Consider the following 19,738-nt stretch of genomic DNA (forward strand, 5'->3'; position numbering starts at 1 on the left):
ACGGTTGTTCGCTAACGTCTCTCTTTCTCTCGCTTTCTCTTTAGCTGTCACGACCGCAGGGGGGACTCGCAGCCCTACCAGGTACCTCAAGCGCCGGCCGCTAGGCCCAGGAGGAGGAGCAGGGGAGGAGAAGGGGGGGGGGAGCTACTCCAGCGGAGGCTTCGGCCGCCGCCGCAGGCCGCGGTGCACCAGACGCCTCGGTCCCGTCCCTTGGCGCCGTTTCGGGCCCGGGGGGGAGCGGAGGGGAGGGGGCGGAGGCGGCGGCCGCGCGCGGAGGGAACGGGGCTCCGGCGCTCTTCTGAGGCCTGCGGGGCCGGGGCGAGGAGGAGAGGCCTAGTGCGACCCGTGTAGGGCTTGGGCCTAGGAGTCGGGGAGGGTGCCGTGCGAGGGGCGGGAGAGCGAGCCGGGGTCACTTGCAGTGGAGTGGAGATCCAGGGGGAGGTGAGTGTTTTCCTTTTAAAAACAAAAGGCATCTTGTTCTTCCCCCACCCCCCTCCCCAAGTCCTTTCTTCTCCCCAAAACTGCTGCTGCAGACTGTAACCCGAGCACGGCATGGTTTTAGACCCTGAATAACTGGGGTTGCCAGTAAGGCTTAATTTCTTCAGTTGCCAGCTGCTAGGCATGTTCAGAAACCATCAAATCCTTAAGCTGCTGACAATAACCTCGATTTCTCTAAGGTGGATACTGTATTCCTCTGCTGTGGCTACTGAAAAAAACAGTTCTTGGGGTGTGAATCTGGGGAATGCCGTATGTTGTGATATTGCTCTCCTTAGGGCACAGAATTGAACTGTTTTATTACATTTCTGTGTATTTGTATCACTGTGAAGTGTAATCTGACAGTCCAAGGCAGCTGTCAGTGACAGTTCATGAAATGTAAACACTTGCCACTGAGAAGCTCGCACTGCAAAATCAAGCGGTCAAAGTGAGGCAAAACATGTAATTTTTGGTAAATACTTCAAAATGAATCGTCACGTTACGTGTTTTGGGCCCCCAGAATTCTAGATTTTAATTTTTTTTTTTTTTTTTATTACATCTGCTACAGGGTTGCTAGTACTGAAAAAACGTTGCAGAAGTTCAGGGTAGTAGTCAAACTGAGTGGCCTTGACTACAGTATGGAGGAAATATTCAAAGTTTACACTGATTCAGTGTAACCTTTCTGTTTATATTCTTAATACCAAGTGGAGACTTGTGCTTCTCCCAAAAGCACAGAAGTACTGTGGCCCAGTTACTGCTGAAAGTGTGTAGTCCATCAGTGAAAGGATAGAGAAATTAGATTTTTCTTAACAGCAAGTGGTATGTTGGAAGTAATGGTGGGAGAAAATGGTTTGAGTTCTAATTACAGAACTTGTTGCTTTAATGTAAGTAATTAAAATTAGAAAGACTAGTGCTGATTTTTTTTAATAGGAAATGAAAATTAATTAACTTTAAAAAGTGTTTTGGAAAGAGATCTAAAATTTAGAAATAACATTTTAACATCAGTTCTGTAACTTCATATCTAATGTAGATGCCTGTTCTCTTGTGATCTGTTATAGGCTCTTAAGTACTCATCCAAGAGTCACCCCGGTGGTGGTGATCACCGTCATGACAAGATGCGAGACACCACAGATCCTTCACCACCAAATAAAATGTTGCGGCGCTCTGATAGCCCTGAAAACAAATATGGTGACAACACAGGGCACAGTAAAGCAAAAAGTGTGCATACTCACAGAGTTAGAGAGAGGGATGGTGGTGAGTTATCTTTCATTAACCTTTATTTAAGCCGTTACTAATTTCTCATAAATATTAAAATTTAGCCATTATCACTCAGGTGATGAGAGTATTACATTAAATGTGCCTTGCACTTTGGTTTCACTGCAGTCTTCCAAGCACGGTACAAGTTTCATTGGAAGCAATCATTTAGGCATTGTAACACCTATTAATTTTCTTATTTTTACAGGTATGGTTATTTTTCTTATAACCACAAAGATTGAAAAAACTTGTGTCTTTTTTTTTTTTTTTTTTTTTTTTTCAAACTGGTATGTCTCACAGTTTAGACATACTGCAACATGTGATAACATGAAATAGTATTCTGGATTTTTTGGTAACAATAAATATTAGCTATTTTAGAGACTGGTTTTTTAATAACTTTGTGTGTTGTGTTGCTATACTGTGTAGTTACGTGCTTCATCGACTAAACCCCATAAGAAATGAAAAAAAAGCTTCTTTGTATTTAGCTGCTGTGTAGAACTCTTAACAATCAGAAAATGATAATCAGAGGGACCACTTACTAGAGCTTTTCTTGGCAGGAGCTTAGAGAAGAATGTTCACAGTCAAGTCAGCCTTCTGTGCTTTTACAGGATTTTATAGACAGTAGTAATATTCCCAATATTTTTTAACTGATGTTATTTTCTATCTCTGCTTCCTAGAAAAAGGAAAAAGTAGGGTTTTCCATTTAATAAAAAATGGTAGCAGTTGCAGTTTAGAAAATCCTGGTTACTGACTGAACTTGGAAGCATGTTTTCTGTTTTGTAGGTACTGTGTTTGGTCTTTGTATCGAATTATGAAGTGAAGTATTCAAGTAGAGAACTTAGAGCTTTAAATCAGTGCTTCTTTGTTCTATATAAAGCTGACAGCTTGTGATATACAGATACATTTATTGCTGCACTGTTTTTACTTGTTATAATAGTTGCAGTAAAATAAAGAAAATATCTGTAAGTACCTTTTAGGAAATACTAGTTCCACACCACAGATGTGTTCATGGTACCCGAGTGTTCTTACAATTCCTATTTGTTTTTCCTTCTTTGGATTAATACAGAGGCTCTGTAGACCACTGATAGTATGATATAATTGTGTAGATGGATTATAAAAACATGCATCTTTTGTTAGTACACTGATTTTCATTATATCTGATCATATTTGAAGGTATAGTAATCTCAGAATTAAATGCATGTGCAAGGCCAGTAGGCTGCTATTCTTTGCTGCTTCGCAGGACACAGAGGTGTCCTCTCTTACTTCCTGTTCACCTCTCCAAAGATACTCATCCTACATACTCTTGTGCAATTCAGTTTAGTTCTGCTACAATCAGTAATTCTTTCTGCTTCAGTGGAGCTACATTTAGTGGAGTTATGCGTATATGAAAACATCTGGAGGATGAGGCTCTGTATGGGGAACGTATTTGCTTATTTGTGTGTTGGAATTGTTTTTAAGATAGGAGAGACATTCTGAAGTTCTCACTGAGTCCAGCTGGATTTAATAGTTGGGGAATGACCTGAAGCATGGATGTATACAGTAACGATGAAGGAAAATCAATTATTTGTAGTTTCTTAAGTGGAAGGAACATTATCCCACTGTACCTTGTCCTTCCCCAGGCTGCTAAGACAGTGGAAAATTTCATTTATTCTGATCTGAAAGTGGTCCTTTGAACATCATATGTTAACAGACTGGGAGGAGGAAGTAGTCTTCAACAGTCTGAGGGAAATTACTAACTTTAAAAGATGAACATTTGTACTATTTAATGGAAATAAGAAGTGATTTTTTTTTTTGTGTGTGTGTGTTGTTAGTAAGGTTATTGTGGCCCCAGTTTCAGCTTTTTAAAATATATTCAAAACAACCAAAGTTGCATTAAATCCTATGTATAGGTTTTAAATCCTATGTGTATTCTATGTAGTAAACTAAAGCTGAGCAGATGTGAGCAGGAGGATATCAATTTTGTCTTTGATTTACTCAGTTTTTCTGTCAGTATGAATTGAAGGTAGGTGTTGGAATATAGGCAAAATGCTGTGGTATTGTGGATATTTGCATATTGCTAATATGCAAAAGACATAATCTAATAATTTACCATGTTCTCTGTCTATTCAGTTACACTGAGGTACTGTTATTGATATAGTATTCCCTTAGTTTTGCGATTACAGACATACAGTAGTAGAAAGAAAAAAACAAATTTTAAAAACATTGCTAAAATTTTTAGTTGAAGTCCTAATATGATTGAAGAGTATTAATTGGCTTTGATGCTACTGCAGTTTTCTGGCTTATTTTCTTTTATTTTTACATTCTTCTGAGGGGAAAAAATTTTGTGGGTTTTTTTTTTTTTTGTAATTGCTGTGCATTTCATTATTTTAAAATCAGTGGTGCTTGATTTGGAACTACTACAAAGGTGTTATTGTCTTCCTATGATCTAGCTGAACTTAACAAAACAAACCTCGTTGAAAAATCTCCAGTATTTATTTCCCCCAACTGCATTAAAGTCCCAAACAGACAGTTTCTTTTTCTCTCACCCCTTAGAAAACAAAACAGAACAAAAATCTGGAGTATTACTACTGAACGTAGAGCTGAATTAACTTAATCTCTCCCTTTCAGGTCAATGTTTAAAGTCACTCCTATATATCTTAGTGATTTTTGCTCTGAAGTGAAACAGGAAGATTCACTGGTGTAGCGTGCTGATACTTGCGACTCATTTAGTCATGACTGGTACACTTTTTTGTGGTAAAGAAAGCTGGCTAAATGTCATTTAAAGATTTAAGTGTGCATGTATAAAATGTAAGAGCTATGATTAAATTGATTGAAAATTAATAACTCAAAAATGGTAGAACCTCCCCCTGTGAATACCTTTGGTACCTGTATAAAGGTATTTGTCATTACAGCTTATTTTTGTAATACTCGTGGCAGAATCTTTTATGTTTGTAGAACTGTAATCCATGGTAAGAAATTCAATTGCTTTCAATTAAGGTTTTAAAAAATGTTATGGGTAAGCCCTCCATACTGATGCAGTGCAAACAAAGCATTTTTCAAAGTTGCTTACTGCATGGTTTCTGTGGAAAGAGTCTACGTACAGAGACGATCGTTTCTCTGGAGAGAGGCTTCCAAGTTTACCTTGGACTAAACACAGCAGAGTACTTGCAAGTTTTTGTCACATCCATGGTTTCCAAAGAGTACTTTTACATCCAGCATATAAAAAAACTGCAGTAACTTTGTTCTTGCTTTCAGGTCCTTGTGCATGGGGACATTGTCTCTGTATGTAAGTGTTTAAAACATAATGAACAGCTACCCCCCTCAGTGCATCTCTTATTTATAGGTCAGCTGCTATAGGCAAGTGTGGAGTTTGAAGAGATTAGGGGGTCTTATGAGACCAACTCAAGTGTGAAGTTCCTTAACAGTAACAAATAGGGACTTAAAGCTAGCATTGTTTACAGGGAATAGAACTACGAAGGGCCTTGTAGTTCTGGAAAAGTGTTTCCATTAAAGAAAAAAAGGAAGTACAAAGATTTGAGGGTTCTCATGCTTGAGGATGGACAGACTGAGGGCATAGATGATCCCTGTAGGTCTTTTTAAATGCATAAATGAGGTGATACTGGTGTACGGGGAAGAAAACAAAGAGGTCAGATAAGTAGGGTAGATTTGGGAATGCTGTAAGGGAGATATATCTATTATTTAGGCGTAAAAATTGCAAGATGGAACCCTTGGTAAAAAAGGAGAAAGGATGTTTCTTTTTACTTAAATGTGTGGAGCAGAATGACTAAGATACATAGTAGAACTTTGTGCAAAAAAAGTTAGTTCAGTTAAGCCACCTGTACTCAGTTTTCTTATTGTGAAGAAAATACTGAGTGTTTTGCTACACTTATGTTTAAAAGACTTTGAAAATGTATGTTTGCTTCATGCCATGATCTTACTGAATTGTTTAAAATAGCAAATGGAGAGCATTAATGTACACAGCATGAAATCTTTTGCTGGATTGTGTACTATGTAGGCTATTTTCATGAAATTCGATTATAACTTGTGATATTTAAATTCCAGAATATAACTGAACTTTTGTGAATATGTTTCTTTTGCATGTTTTTTTTTTTTAATTGGCAATTAAGAATACTGTCAGTGACCACTGTTACTGACTAATACAGTTCTAAGATTCAAAATCCTACTGCTATTAGAGACTGAATGGAATATTTTAAATCATGAGTTCCTAGTTTTATTGAAGTAGTGGTAGGACTTTCTGTCATGAAGTGTTGGCTTGCCTTGTTTCCAGTGGTTCCTGAAGAAGTTCAGAGTCCTCATAGCAAAGGGACAGCAAACAGGCAGAAACAGAGCACTAGCTTTTCTTTCCTGTCTTAGCAATCCTTGCAGGACAGGAGGCTAACTGCTAATTAAATTAGTGTGATCATTGACCAGCAGTCAGAAATAAACGGGGCGTTAGGGCAGGTACAAGAGACTGGAAGCTGCCTGGGCAATATGCATTGGAAAGAGGAAATTGCAGGGTAGGTGGAAAGAGGGAAGTCTGAGAGTAATGAAGCATAGCAAAGGGTTGAGGAAGAAGCTGGAATAGATTCTATCTATTTAGTTAGTGTTAACTGCTGTTAATATTAAAGTGATTATTCATTACTATGAAAACCGTTTCCTCACTGTAACTGTATGATCAAACCTGGGATGAGAGAAGTCTGTGGTCACAAATGGGAGTAGGCTCTCCATGAAACATGCTTTGAACACCCCCCCACCCCACCCTACCCCCAACATCCAAGTGTAAAAGAGGTGAGTCACTTCCCTGTTCCTTGAATGTTGGCTCTTTGGATGGCTCTAACGGAGGTGGGGTTTGGTGGTTTGTTTGTTTTTTTAAGATAAATACAATTGCTTCCAGGACGGTTCACCTCTTAGAAGCGTTTCTCTGGATTAAAAAAAAAAAAAAAGTAGACCTCTGTGGTTTTCTAATTTTGATAAAAACTTTCTTTGAAGTCTCACTAGTACTAGTACCTTCAGTTGGGGGAGGGGATGAATTTTAAGTTTGCTTTAAAAGTTAGAAGTTTTAGAACGTAGCTTTACATTTACTCAGTGTATTTGGCGATGTTTCTGAAGTGAGCTTTTGCTGGATCAGTTGTATGAGCATTACTTTCTTTTTGTTGTTACTTTGCTGTGAGAATCTCTAATAGAAAAGAAATAGGAAAGTATGTGGTCATAGAATCACAGTAAAGGATATAACTTGTGTATGTACTTTTAAAATTTTGAGGTTTAGAATGTTAATGTTCAAAATTGCTTCTGAAAAGTAGCTGCAAAGCTTGCTTTTAAAAAGCACAGGATGGAAGATAAAACCCCCTAATTTTATATTATTGATATCAGGAAAGAATTGATATGATATTAATATGATGGTATTAAATGTGAAGTCTTTATGCATTTAGGTGGGTGGAGTCCTCTGTGTTTCTTTTCATGAAGTTCAAGTACCCGGTGTACTTTGTGAGAGTAAAGATGTATTAATTGAAGACTATCCGAAATGGAAGCTGCAGCAAATGGCAATAAGCAGCGCTGTTCGTTTGTAATCTATTGCTGCAGCCACTTCCCAAAATCCATTGCTGTTTGGACTTTGACATTAGGAACTTCAATTTCACTTACTATTCTTACTTTCTTCTATTTGCTAATATAAAATACAGATCTGTAAATAGGTCCTCTGAAGGTTTCCGTTTACGGTTGAACTGTTAAAGGAAATATGTATCTTTAAGTGTTTTAAGAACTCATAAACTTAGTTTTTGGATTTTAAGTGTAATATGTTCAAGTCAGTCTAGTAGCTAAACCTAGTAAGCTTTTGTAAGTAAGCTTATTTTACATTTTGGAAAAGGGAAAATACTGGCTATATACAAGATTTGTTAAATTTGCTTGTCTTTGGTACATAAGCTAATCATAAGGGAATGATTTTTACTTAGCATCCTGCTTTCTTAACATATGCTTCTAGCCTCTGACTTTGCAGAAATGGAATATACAGCCTATTAAACCTGTACTTTTGGGTTGCTTTTTTGAAGGTGAAAAGAAGTAATGAAAACTGTTAGTTTCTGATGAGCTGCCTGCTGCTAGGCCATAGCAAAGATAGCAACTTGTAAATTATGTAGCTTTTTTTACTGAGATTACTGTGTATTCTCTAATGGCCTCCAATTAAAGTTAGTTCCTTAACCACTGTTTGGGACATGGCTGCTTTCTAAGAAGAGAAGTATTGTTTATTGACAGTTTACATTTGTTTTCCCTGGTGTTTCTACCTATTCTATATAAAGTATCAAGTAAACCAAGTATCATTAAAACTATGCAGAACTTGGAAGAGAAGGCTCTGCTTCTGTTTTGCCTTAGAGAGGAGGCAATGCTGTAATAACTTTGCTGTGGAAAATAGCAATTTAATGGCACCCAACTTGCAGTGTTAACTATGTTTGTTTATGGAGTCAGGCTTTTATATAATTTCATAGGCACTTCCAGGGAAAAACCTCTCGATGTACAGGGGAGTTGTTCCTCATATAGTTCTTCAGTAAGGAAAAGAATTATACTGGCAATGAAAGGCAGTTCTCAACCTTGATGCTTCTAGACTTAAGCTTTGTCAGTAGTTTGTTGTAGGTTAAAAATGAATCCTTTCTGGACTTAAATGTAGCACTTGAAAAGAGAGAAGCATTTCTTTATAGTGAGTAAGATTGTTATCCTTTTAATGTTTTCTTTTGAATTATGAAGGGGTCACCAGACTTTATTATACTTGACTGCAGGTGTTCCTTGCTGTAACTTCAGTGTTAGAAGATTCTGTTTCCTTTCTTGAAGACCTTTAACAGACTTCGTAGCTTTTAACAATAAAACTACCAGAGAAGTAGTACATAAGTTCAGTAGCTTTTCCTTTATTCCAGTCATATTTTGCTAGTAGTAGAAGAATGCTGTTTAGTTCTGGGCTTCTTTTGCTTGTTTTATGCATTTTGTGCAGGCTTGGTTTTTTACTAGTGTGTTTTTCCATTTGAAAGCACTAGCGTAATCGTACAGGGAATTATGTCTAGATTTTTACATGAACCTGTATCCCTTCAGTACTTTTGCCTATTAAAAAAATACTAACCAGAGCAACTGTGGCTTACCAAATTTTTGCTGAACATTTTATCCCTTTTCTGAAATCAGAGCTTTCTGCCTGCAGTTGTATGCACAGGGATTAATCTTAAAATTACACTGTAGGTTAAAATTTTTATTTATTGGAATTTTTCTTGGAAGTGTTGCTTTTTAAAACAGTATTTTGAAATTCATTCATTTGTAATAAGTGGAAAGTCTATGGTAATGAAAATACAGGGAACAAAATGTATCAGTTTCTGAAGTGTAAGCTTCTAAAATAAATTGCTGATCCTGTAAATTTTAAACACTTTCTAAATTATTCAAAGACATCTCTTGAATCTGATATTCACCTATTTTCCTGCTGCAGAAAGCTTTTTTTTCTCAGACCTTCCACAGCAAAAAACCACCCAAACAGTGAAATAGCCTGGAATTCTACATACACTTTTGCATCCCTCCTTTTCCTCTTGGGCAGCGTTTAATTTTTCTCCCTACTTTCAAGCTTGTGAAGCGCGATGCATGTTTTAAGGCACAAATTGTACTTGCCTACTGACTAAAAGTAGACTCCTGGAGCAGTATTCAAGAATAATGTCCATTTGGAAAGTCTGTCCTCCAAGTTACTGGAAAGGGAGATAAATTTTTGAGTAGATGACTGACAAGAGACCTCACTATTCACTCTTTATCAGATGGGTTAAGAGATACCTGGTAGGCTTTTGTGGCCTTTACTTACATTTCCATGCAAGGAGCACTGTTTGAAATGAATGGAAAACAAGAGGCTGAAAGACCTTTGTTGATTAGGCCCCATAGTACTTCAGGAAGATCATTCTGTTCCTTACTGAGACTACTGTAATGAGAAGAGTTGCAAAGGAACAGTATGTCAAAGTTTAATGTTGTAATTTTTTCTGCCCCAATTTTAAAACATAACTTACTTTGTTTCTACAGCAGAGGTATGATAAAAATGTTAATATCCTGCTTTTGTCATCATTAAAAAAAAAGAGATGTAATGCAGTATTAAAGTGCTTCATGACAAGGGGAAGGCAGTCAAATACAAACAATTAGTTTCCAGAGCTAAATTCCCAGTGTCTGAGGGGCAGCAGGCATCTTCAGGAGGTCTTTTTTCTGTCTAAACTTCTGTAATTTTCTGATACATGTTAGCTAACTTCTCTGACCTGCTATCTTGGGTAGACATGAAATAGGTGATTCTTAACCGCTGAGTAAAATATTTTGAGATCTTTAACTAAGAAAACATTGTTTACATTGTATGTTTTAGAGATCAACAATTGGTAACTGATATATCCCAAAAATATAAAACCTGTGATCATCAAATGAACCAATTTTTTTATTTTTTTTAAATGTGTGTAGGTTTGCTCTTGGACCTAAGTAATAAGTAGGGATCATTCATATGCTATCAGGAATTTGAGACTGAGTGGCAAATAATAAAAACTGTTCACTAGTATGGAGCTAGCTAAGTTATGCATAAGTGAAAATGTTAATTAATGTACAGGAACATGTAAAAGTGATCCACTGGGTAAAAAGTTACAGGAAGGAGTGTAAGACTTTAGAGAAAGTAAATACTGTGCAGAGCGATGACTCTTAAAACAGACATGAAACTCATACACAATTAAGAGCATAAATATTGAGTGCAGCGTTAGCCAGGAAGGATATATGATCAGAGGAATATCAAGCAGGACTAGAGAGATTACCTCTTAGTGCTAATGTGACAGTTGCTGCAATATGGTCTCTGTTTTGAGTCACACAGTTCAGAAAGTATGCAAACCTGCAGATTTTCAGAGAAAAGGCAAGAAAATGACTGCAGTTGAAACTTGTGCATTAGGAGGAGAGACTTGAAGAGCTCCTACTATAGTTGCAAAAAAAACATTAAGGGTTTATTTGATTAATAATTACAGGGAAAAGAAATGACATACTTCATGTTCTTGAATGTAGCAAACAAAGGTGTGAGATCCAGTTAGCTTAACCTAAATATTCAGAAAATAGACGTTTGCCACAATTTTAATGTCGTTAGTAAAAATTCGAGTGACTTATTGTGATGATTTTTGCAGGAGTGGAAGTTTTGAAACTGAATGACTTAAAGACCATTTTCTACGGTTTGTTTCATGCAGAAAGTTGAACTAGTTGATCAGAGGTTCACTAGTAGATAAAACAGTAATGTGAATATTTGTAGTTTAAATGTTGTAGATTAGTGGACTTGAAATTGAAAGGGATTAAAAATTGTTAATTAACTTTGTAAGTAGCATTCCTGTGATAACTTCCCCCCCCCCCCCCCCACCAAGTGGTTGATCTTGGCTCGTGGCATGTGAGGATTATGAACCTGTGAATGTGTTTCATATTGCATTGTAGGATTTTCTGTCATTGAGAATATGTTGTTTTGAGTACTGTTGCAGGGTCAGGTGGAACTATGATGGATCTATTGGCAGTAGAATTCAGTATTTGCAGGTGCACTGGTACAGTTTTAAGTTTTGTGTGCTTTATGAATGCATACATTTTTTTAGGAGCAGCTATCCCAAAAACTCCTTTTAGGATTGAATACAGTCTAGCTGATCTGGTCTCTGCAATTTCTTACTATCTAATTTCTTCAAAATTTATCTGCAGTTCAGTACAATTTATACCAGACTTAGTATTTAGAGTGTATTTCTTCAAAGATGATTGCACACTTCCACTTTAATGCAGGCTTTTGATGTTTTTCACTGATGTACATGTTTACCAGATTGGATTTTAGTTTGTTGGCCATAACTACACAGCTTCATGTAGTTCAACAGTATCTTTAGTATCTTGAAATTGCTTTGCTGTTTTAGATTTGCAGAATTTGCATATGACAATGTAAAATACTGTTGTTTCTGTTTCCACATCTTTTCTTCTTATTTAACACAGTTAAGGTTTTAGTTTAAGAGTACTGAGAATTAAAACAGATTTAGAATCTTTATTTTGAATTCTGATACACAAGTTTTCACTCAACAGCAATTATTATTGTGTCTTGTAGAACTCCTTGAAGAGCCGTGTTATAAGCAGAAAGAACTTGTAACATTAATTAAATAAAGCTTTCCTTTAAATAGTCAACAGTCTTTGCCAGCACAGCTTTCAAATATGTAAGATAATAAAGTCAAGCTACACAATGAATTAATCGAACAAAACTGTAGTCAGTTTTTTTTCTTGCCTCCATATGAAGTCTGCTGACCTATCTGGGTAATTTTCTTGTAATTCATTGTGACCATAAAGGAAGCAGGCTAATTGGACGTAGGACAAGGGCTTGACAGTGACATCTGGTTCCTTGCTATCCATTTTTCTGATTCCTGTCCTTAGCTTTAGCTTTGGCTGTGACCGTGAGAGACAGATCTGGGCTTAGAGACTAAGATGGCTACAGGATGAGATGAGAAGCAAGATAAACTAGGTTACTTCTGCTTATATAAAGATTAAACCAGTTTTATTTAAACCTTAAATAAGCCAATATCACATGGAAATTGGTCACAGATCCTTTTTGCAGTAGTTTTACTAGCATTTTGTATAATAATAATGATAATAATAATAATAATAAAGCCTGATCATGATTGAACTAGTACAGCTTCTTACCGGGGAGAAAATATAAAGGAAATTTAAAGAAATTACATTTTCCTATTTTTTAAATATTTGTGATCTAAAAAATGCAGAAAAAGCTGTATGTTATGAAAACATTGTGTCATTTCATATGTTTATATGTTTGGTTAGAAAATGTTAGCTGCATGTGTTTGATCAGTTCATACCTTCTGTGGTTTTAGGAGGCGGTGATTGAAGGCATATGATTTTGTGGTTCAGGAAATTCCTACTATAAAATCAGTGGGGGTTGTTGTGTTTTGCTTGTTTATTGTGTTTTGGGTTTTTTCTTTGTGGGTCCAGTTCATTTGATAACATGAAATTCCTTCCTATTATTTCCTTATTTTTAGAGAGTTGACATAGCTACTCAAAAGTGTAAACGAAAATGACTCGTCTGTGCCTCCTCCTGGGCGGGTGATTAAAACCCCGAATGCTGCTGTCTTTATGTGGGGAAGAATAGAGCTTGGAGGCACATCTTTTTTTACATGTATATAGAGCTCAGCTAATAGAATAGAATTCACCACCTAGTGGGTCCTGCAAGGGCAATGATGTTGAATCACTTTGATAAATGAAGAGGAAGAAAGTATATTTAACTGTGTCATCTTTGTACGTGTTTTTTAATCCCAAATACCCTGCATTTTGAATTTACTACTACTTGCTGTTTTTCCTTGAAGAGTGTACTTCAAAACTGGCACTGTCATTACTCCGTACAGTTGTTTTGTCTGCGAAGCTGCGTGCCAGAGAAAAGCTTGTAAAAAGCTAAACTGTGAACGTGCACATTAATTTCTGCAGAAACAAAATGCAATCAGCTAATACTTAAAAATGTTGGTTAAAATATACTTTTTTTAAAGTAAAAATTGAATAATTTCTGGCCTGTTTTAGTGAAGTGACAGCTTCAAATTTATTCTGTAACTGTACCTGAATATTTGAGAGTTCAAGTGATTCTGGTTTTGACAGTAGTGCTCTTTAATCTGCATATTTCAGGAATCTGAAGATCAGCCTTTTTGTTAAAAGAAAACATAATTTGAAAAAATATCCATAGCAATGGGCATGTTACTATTAGACTTCACTAGATTCAAACTAAGTTACTGTGTTAAACTGCCAGTATTGGCACTTTCTTATGGAAAAGATCTTGGCATAGCTAAACGTTTCAAAAAATCCCTCCTGTCCCTTTTTCAAACCTGTTACATCTGCGGCTGTAAGAATTTCAGTATTCCTAGTAAGATTAATTTTTTTTTTAAGCTTGTTTTTTGGAAGAGAAACATTCTGTATTTTACTATATTGTCATAGAAATCTGCTATATTTAGGCATGTTGGGCTTTCTGAAAATATTTTTAAGAAGCACTATTTACAGCTTCATTCCCGTTACGCAGATTAGGTCCTCTCCCTTGGTTTCCTAGATTTCTTAAATATCATGCTGTTTTATGTCCTCCGAAGCAACAGTCTTCCTCAGTGCTTTTCTAGGTAGATTTGTTACTGAATTTGTTAGAGTACCAGAGTTATAAATTCTTCGTATCTATCAGTAGCAAAAACAGGAAAAGGAAATTATGATCTACCCTGCTCATCTCATTTATTATGTTTCAAACATACCTATTCACTCTGAAACTTGGAAAAAACCCCAAAGAATACTTTCTTATTAAGGCATATAATTATAAATAATGCTCATTTATGCATAAACTCTTTAGTACAAATTAGGTAACGTGCTTTACCTGTTGTGTAAATAGGCTGTGTTTATTTCACATCATTATGTTCTTCTGGATGATGGTGTGTTCATGTGGGGTGTCCCCCTTGAATGACATCAGCAGGACTTCAGATCTCTTCTAGTTAAGTAGTTTGAGTAGTTTGCTCATTCAGACATCTGCAGCTGACAGGTTAAAACACACTTAATTTTCAAAACCACTCATTTCTTTTGAAAGAATACTATTTGTACTTGATTTAGTATGAGAAATAATATGATCCTCTTCAAATTCAAGTAGTGTAAAATTCACCTCTTTTACTGGCAAAACACTGCCTATACTAATGATTGTAGTCTCTGTATAGTCCTTTTGAGAGTATTTACTTAACTAGGGAAATAAAATGAGACACTTAGGCAACCAGACAGTCATAAAACAGATTTTAAGTTTGTAAACATAACTTTAGCTTTTGTGGAGAGGCATATTTTCCTCTAGTAAGGAAAATCCAGGAAAGACCAGTTGAATTTTAATTATATATTTAAGAATTATTTAATGGGAAGAGGGAAGAATTGTCTTGTCACCTATTGTGCTTTAAGATCTTTGAAAACCCTATTGCACAATACCTTTGTTAAGCTGAGCTAAACATCCAGCCTGAAACTAAGGCTGTGAATCTATCGTATTAAAACCACAACACTGTATGTATTAATTCTTAGGTGGATCCTTGTTTGCCACCTCCCACCCAGAGGCCTGGGTCAGCATTCCTTTTTTTAATGAAGAATTTCTATGCAGCAGAAATTGATTTGACCTGTTTTTTTCAGAATTTTACTAACATCTCTCCTTTTCAAAAACAATTCCCAGTTGAAGATTAAATAAATATAAAATTAAAATCCTTATACTTGTTGCATATCTATACTGTAATAAATACATATGTGGCATATCATGTCCTGAACTGAAAGAGTAGTTTGAGCCTAATCATTTCACAAGTTATCACGTAAAAGTTTATTGAGCAATTGCTGCTTCTAATACTAAATATTTTCAAGTTAGCTTGCTTATTTGTGATAAGTTACTTAAAATTTCATGGGCATTGCTGTAGTCTTAGAAGAGAAGCAAAGTTCTCCTCAACTGGCAAATATTAATAGCACCTAAGCAGTGATCTTGTATTGAAGTGGAGTTTGGTTGTTAAGTAACTGGAGGACAAATAAGGCTTTCTTGTGTTAGCCTACAAAATAAAAAATAGAGTAGAATAGAACTGAATGAGACAAAATTCTGCATGCCTTTGGAGGGTAGTCAGATTTGATGTATCTTGAGATATGCATTTGAGATAATGTGACTTACAGTTAATATTTTTGACATGTTTAAGAAGGGAGATAATACAGTGTCTTTATTGTTCTTGCCATTTTTTATGTGGTTAGGCATTGATTCTGCCACAGCCTTTTTATTAAGGATATGAGCGGGATAGTTATGTCTGTGACTAATTTTTTTGCAGGATTGCGGTAGTGTTTTGTCATAGAGACTGCTTTTTTAATCTTTCTACAACATCATGTATTTGTAGAGTTGCTGATTCTGAATAGTGCATGTTCAATTGAAATGAAGGAAACTTTTAAGATGGGATTAAGGTTGCAAGCATTTGTCACTGCATAGCACTACCTATGTTCAGAAAAAGCTGTAACTTCATCTTCCTTATTTTAAACTGAGGAATTGAAACTTTCCCGCAAGTTAATTTGTAAATAACATTGTGTTCACAGAATCTTCTGCTTAAAGTTCTTTGTGCCCAAGAAACTATGCCCAAAACATTAAAAGAAAATTGAGAGTTGCTGAACAACATGGCCTTGTTCTTATTTAATCTTATTTTTGCTCAGAGGATTTTGTCAGGGAGAGTAAGTTGTCATACCTTGCTTAATTGGTTGGATCTTCTGAGTAGGAGTACTGATTTGGTGCTGTTGATACATAGAAAATGGAGGAGTAGTCTCAGAGCTGTATTCTGGCCACTGCTTTTTTTTTTTCCTCCTTTGTAAGCAGAAATTGTTTTGCATGACCCCTGACTTTATTGAAAATTCTGTCAGTGATGACCAATTTATGGTGTATCAGTCTTTCATAGTATTACTGTGCTGTTCGTAATCTTAAAACAGTGGAAAACCCAGTTTTTATAAAGTGACTGTACTTAAGCAATTCCATCTTGCATCACTGAGGCGTATGTTGTTAAACATCAGTGTTTCTTCCAATGTATTTGTTTTATGTTCTTTGGGAAGTTTCTTAAATGAAAAGTAGAAACTGTGACATCCTGCCCCCCCCCCCCCCCCCCCCCCCCCCCCGCAATGTTAAGGGATTTGTTTATTGGTTTTAGTTACCCTTAAGGCTGATTTTCAGAAAGTATTTGAACATGTGCCTATTGGTAATAATTTAAAAATACGCCAGACAACTAATACATTTTTTTAGAAATGTCTTGAGTTCTCTAGTTTTTCTTGGGTTTTGAGAGAAAAACATTGTAAAATTGGAATTATCTACGGACATTTAATATGTATCAGTGGTTGCAGAAATAGAGATTCAGAGCATCTGACAGAAGTGAAATGTTTTTTTCTGAATGGACTGAATATACTTTCATGCACGCTGTTTTCTATTAAAGCAAAGTTTCTCTGTCTTTGTGGTAACTGCTTATTATCAGGTGCTTAGCCATAAAGTTAGTTTCTAGTTATGACCCACTTAAAAAACCTTCATATACTTTATTTGACATAACAAAATCCTGTTCACACCTTTCTTGCTGTATGTATGTAGTAGAGTTGTTATCTTTTGAGGAGGTATTAGACCAATCTGAGGCATGAACCAGTGGCAGTCTTCTGCTTACTCTTGAGTTGGTCAGGACTGTGGAGGTATTGTTGCCTGAGGTAGTATAGTGCATCGTTGCAGTGCTGTTAGACTTCTGTTACCAAACTTGAATCTCTTTAATACTGTATTACAGTACATTGTTCATGGGAGGGCTGTTCATTTGGGTTTTGTGGTGTATTGCTGGGGAGGGCTTAGAAGGGGGAAATTCAATCTCTTGGCCATATGTTGTGCAGATCCACGCTGGAGTTAAGATAACATCATTATTAGTTCGTGGTAAGGATTCTGGCTGTCAGTTTAACACTTCTTGTTTTGTGTGTCATAATAATTAAAAAGCCCCTTTCTGTATGAAGCTCTTATTTGAGGACAGAAGAACTTCTCTTATGTACTCTCTTACACTGTATTAGAGATGTAAATGTTTTCTGAGCTACAGTCAAGAATGAAAGTATAGTTTGGCTTTATTCTCAACTACCTCTAGTTTCTTAGAGGAATGTCCCACTCCACTTAATACAAATGTGACAACATTAGTAAGTGTTGAAAGATGAAGAAGACTTTAAAATTGACTGTCATCAGTGATGCTTGTAGCAGGGAGTTTGTTTTTTATTTAGCACATTGAAATCTTCTGGGGTCATGAGCTAGAGAGTTAGGAATATGACTCTGTTGCTGAAGTTCATGGTACTTTTTCATATTTTCCATGGGTAAAATTACTTAGGCTGCTTTTTCAAGTCAATTGATCTCAAATAAAGTAGGTGCCTTAGAGATGTTAAGCAGTGTTGAGGATGTTGCTAGCTTTTTTTTTTATTAGGTGACCTGAACCCAAAGGGAGAAAACAGAAAATGTAAGTCTGAAGAATTTGTTGTCCACCTGTGGTTCTTAATTTCATGTAAATTCAACTTGTAGATTTCAACTTCTTTAAAAGTATCTACTTTAGTAACCTTTGGGTCTTATCAGAAGGGTTTAGAAGCTGGTTGGAACTTGCCTTAATTTAGGAGAAACAGGCAAATTCTTTCAAACAATATTGCTTACTGTTCTTCAGAAATAAAGAATAAACATTTTTGCAGGTGACGGTAAAATTATTTGTTCAGTCTTTTGCTTATTTTTGTTTCACTGGTTGAGATATCAAGAAAACTGCCAATATACTGGTTTTCTTTGAAGAAAAAAGTTGGTAGGGATTTGTCTATAGAGTGCGGTGGAAATGCATGTTTCATCCCTTAGGCTTTTTTTGAAGGATATGACTTGGGACATTTGAGTATTAGATCTTCCAGAAACTCAGTGAATTCAGTGGACCTTGTTCAGTGAGCCTGATGATTTTCTAAGTTATGTATAAGTTGAAAAGTGATTTCTCATTGCTACTGGGAGGTGGGCTGAGGGGAGGAAGAAAACCACCCCCAAAATACTTAATTATTTTGCTGTAGCTGTAACAAGGAAAGGAGCAAACTAGAAGGGGGTGGTTGGACAAAAATAAGTTTATATCTGTTCTACCAGTGAGTACAACCCAACCCAAGCTGTTACATCTATTTAGACTGAAGTACAGCCCTAGGAAAACAGTCTGTCTGTTAGCTGCTGGAGTAGTAAATCACTGAATTGTTAGGCGAGAACTCAGAAGTTTGATTTTAATTTGAGCTATTTTATTACTGCCTTTTGCTTTCCTTTTTGATGGGCCGATAACTGGTTTTCTTTCTAGAACAGTTTGTACTGTTTGCCCTAAAATTAAGCTTCAGTTTCTGAAATAAATTGGGCAGATCTAATTAAAAATAAAAATGTAAGCAGATGACAGCAAAACAGCAAACTACTGTTATGTTATGCGATGTGTAAGATAAAATTTGAAGCTAATCTTTTTTCATTTTAATAATCAGTAACATCTTGGCCTTCTTCGAGTATTTCATTAGTAAAACAGAACGAGTCCATAAGTCTCATTGGTTTACTGCTTCTGGCTTTTCTTCCTTGAGGTGTCATTTTCTTACTACCATATTAGAAGAAAAAATCTATTGTGAAGAAAACTGTATGCTTACAGTATCATTTTCATCCCTTATTGGTCGTTTGTCCCACTCCATGTATGAACGACTCTTGGTCTGCTTATATTAACATTTTACATTAATTCCCATGAAATTTTGTGTGATTGGTAACTTGGAGAAAAAGATGAAAACTTCTTTACATTGGGACGATTATCCTGTGAATCAAACATTACAAAACAGCACAGGCTTTGCTCTCCTGGGTAGGAAATGAGGTAGGAGAGGAGGGTAGGGGAGGAAATAAGGCTTTGAGAGCTCTTTTGCTCATAGAGCTACTTGTTGACTGGTATAAAACATTTATTTGGGGGCATAATGAGTACGTAATTGGGCGGTTGGGCGGTACAGTGATCAGGCTAGATTTTCTTTCTTTTGGCAGAGCACTGTGCATTCAACTTAGTATGTTATGAATTTCTAGAAAATGTTACTGAGCATTTGGTGTATTCTATGAGGCCATTGCTCTGCCAGAAAAATTGCAAGTTTTTATGCTTTTAGTTGCCTATGGAAGACAGCCATATTTTATTTCAATACAGCAGGCCACATAAAAATGCAGTGAAGGAAAATTGTGTTTTGTCCTATTACTTTTACATGTGGCAGATAAAAATGGCCATGATAGGCTGTTCAGTTACTGCTGAGACTTCGGGTATTGTGTTTCTATTGTGTTACTTTTTTTCCTCCCATATGCAGAACTTCAGAAAGGGTTCTGCACAAAGATTTGCACTGAAGTAACAAAGATGTCAGTTGAAATACACTTTAGACATTTCAATTTAGGATTATCCTAGGTAAGTTTCTATGATTTTCACTGTTTAAACAAGTCTTAATTAGTTATCCCCATAATATATCACTACCATAAACTATTTTG

At 36.1% G+C, this 19,738-nt stretch overlaps 1 protein-coding gene across 5 annotated transcripts in view; it reads left to right on the forward strand.

The window, feature by feature from the left end:
* Window positions 1–19,738, forward strand: part of WAC (WW domain containing adaptor with coiled-coil) — a 64,796-nt gene that overhangs the window by 838 nt on the left and 44,220 nt on the right. For 4 of the 5 annotated variants that reach the window (XM_030009132.2, XM_030009130.2, XM_030009134.1 and 1 more), the window contains exons 2-4: window positions 45–81; window positions 1,533–1,728; window positions 17,673–17,705. In XM_030009132.2, coding sequence (XP_029864992.1) covers window positions 45–81; window positions 1,533–1,728; window positions 17,673–17,705 — 266 coding nt within the window. The remainder of the gene's footprint in view (window positions 1–44; window positions 82–1,532; window positions 1,729–17,672; window positions 17,706–19,738) is intronic. The other variant, XM_030009133.2, reaches the window with a different exon arrangement.

Source organism: Aquila chrysaetos, chromosome 3, assembly GCF_900496995.4.
Source record: "Aquila chrysaetos chrysaetos chromosome 3, bAquChr1.4, whole genome shotgun sequence".
NCBI classification, from domain to species: domain Eukaryota; kingdom Metazoa; phylum Chordata; class Aves; order Accipitriformes; family Accipitridae; genus Aquila; species Aquila chrysaetos.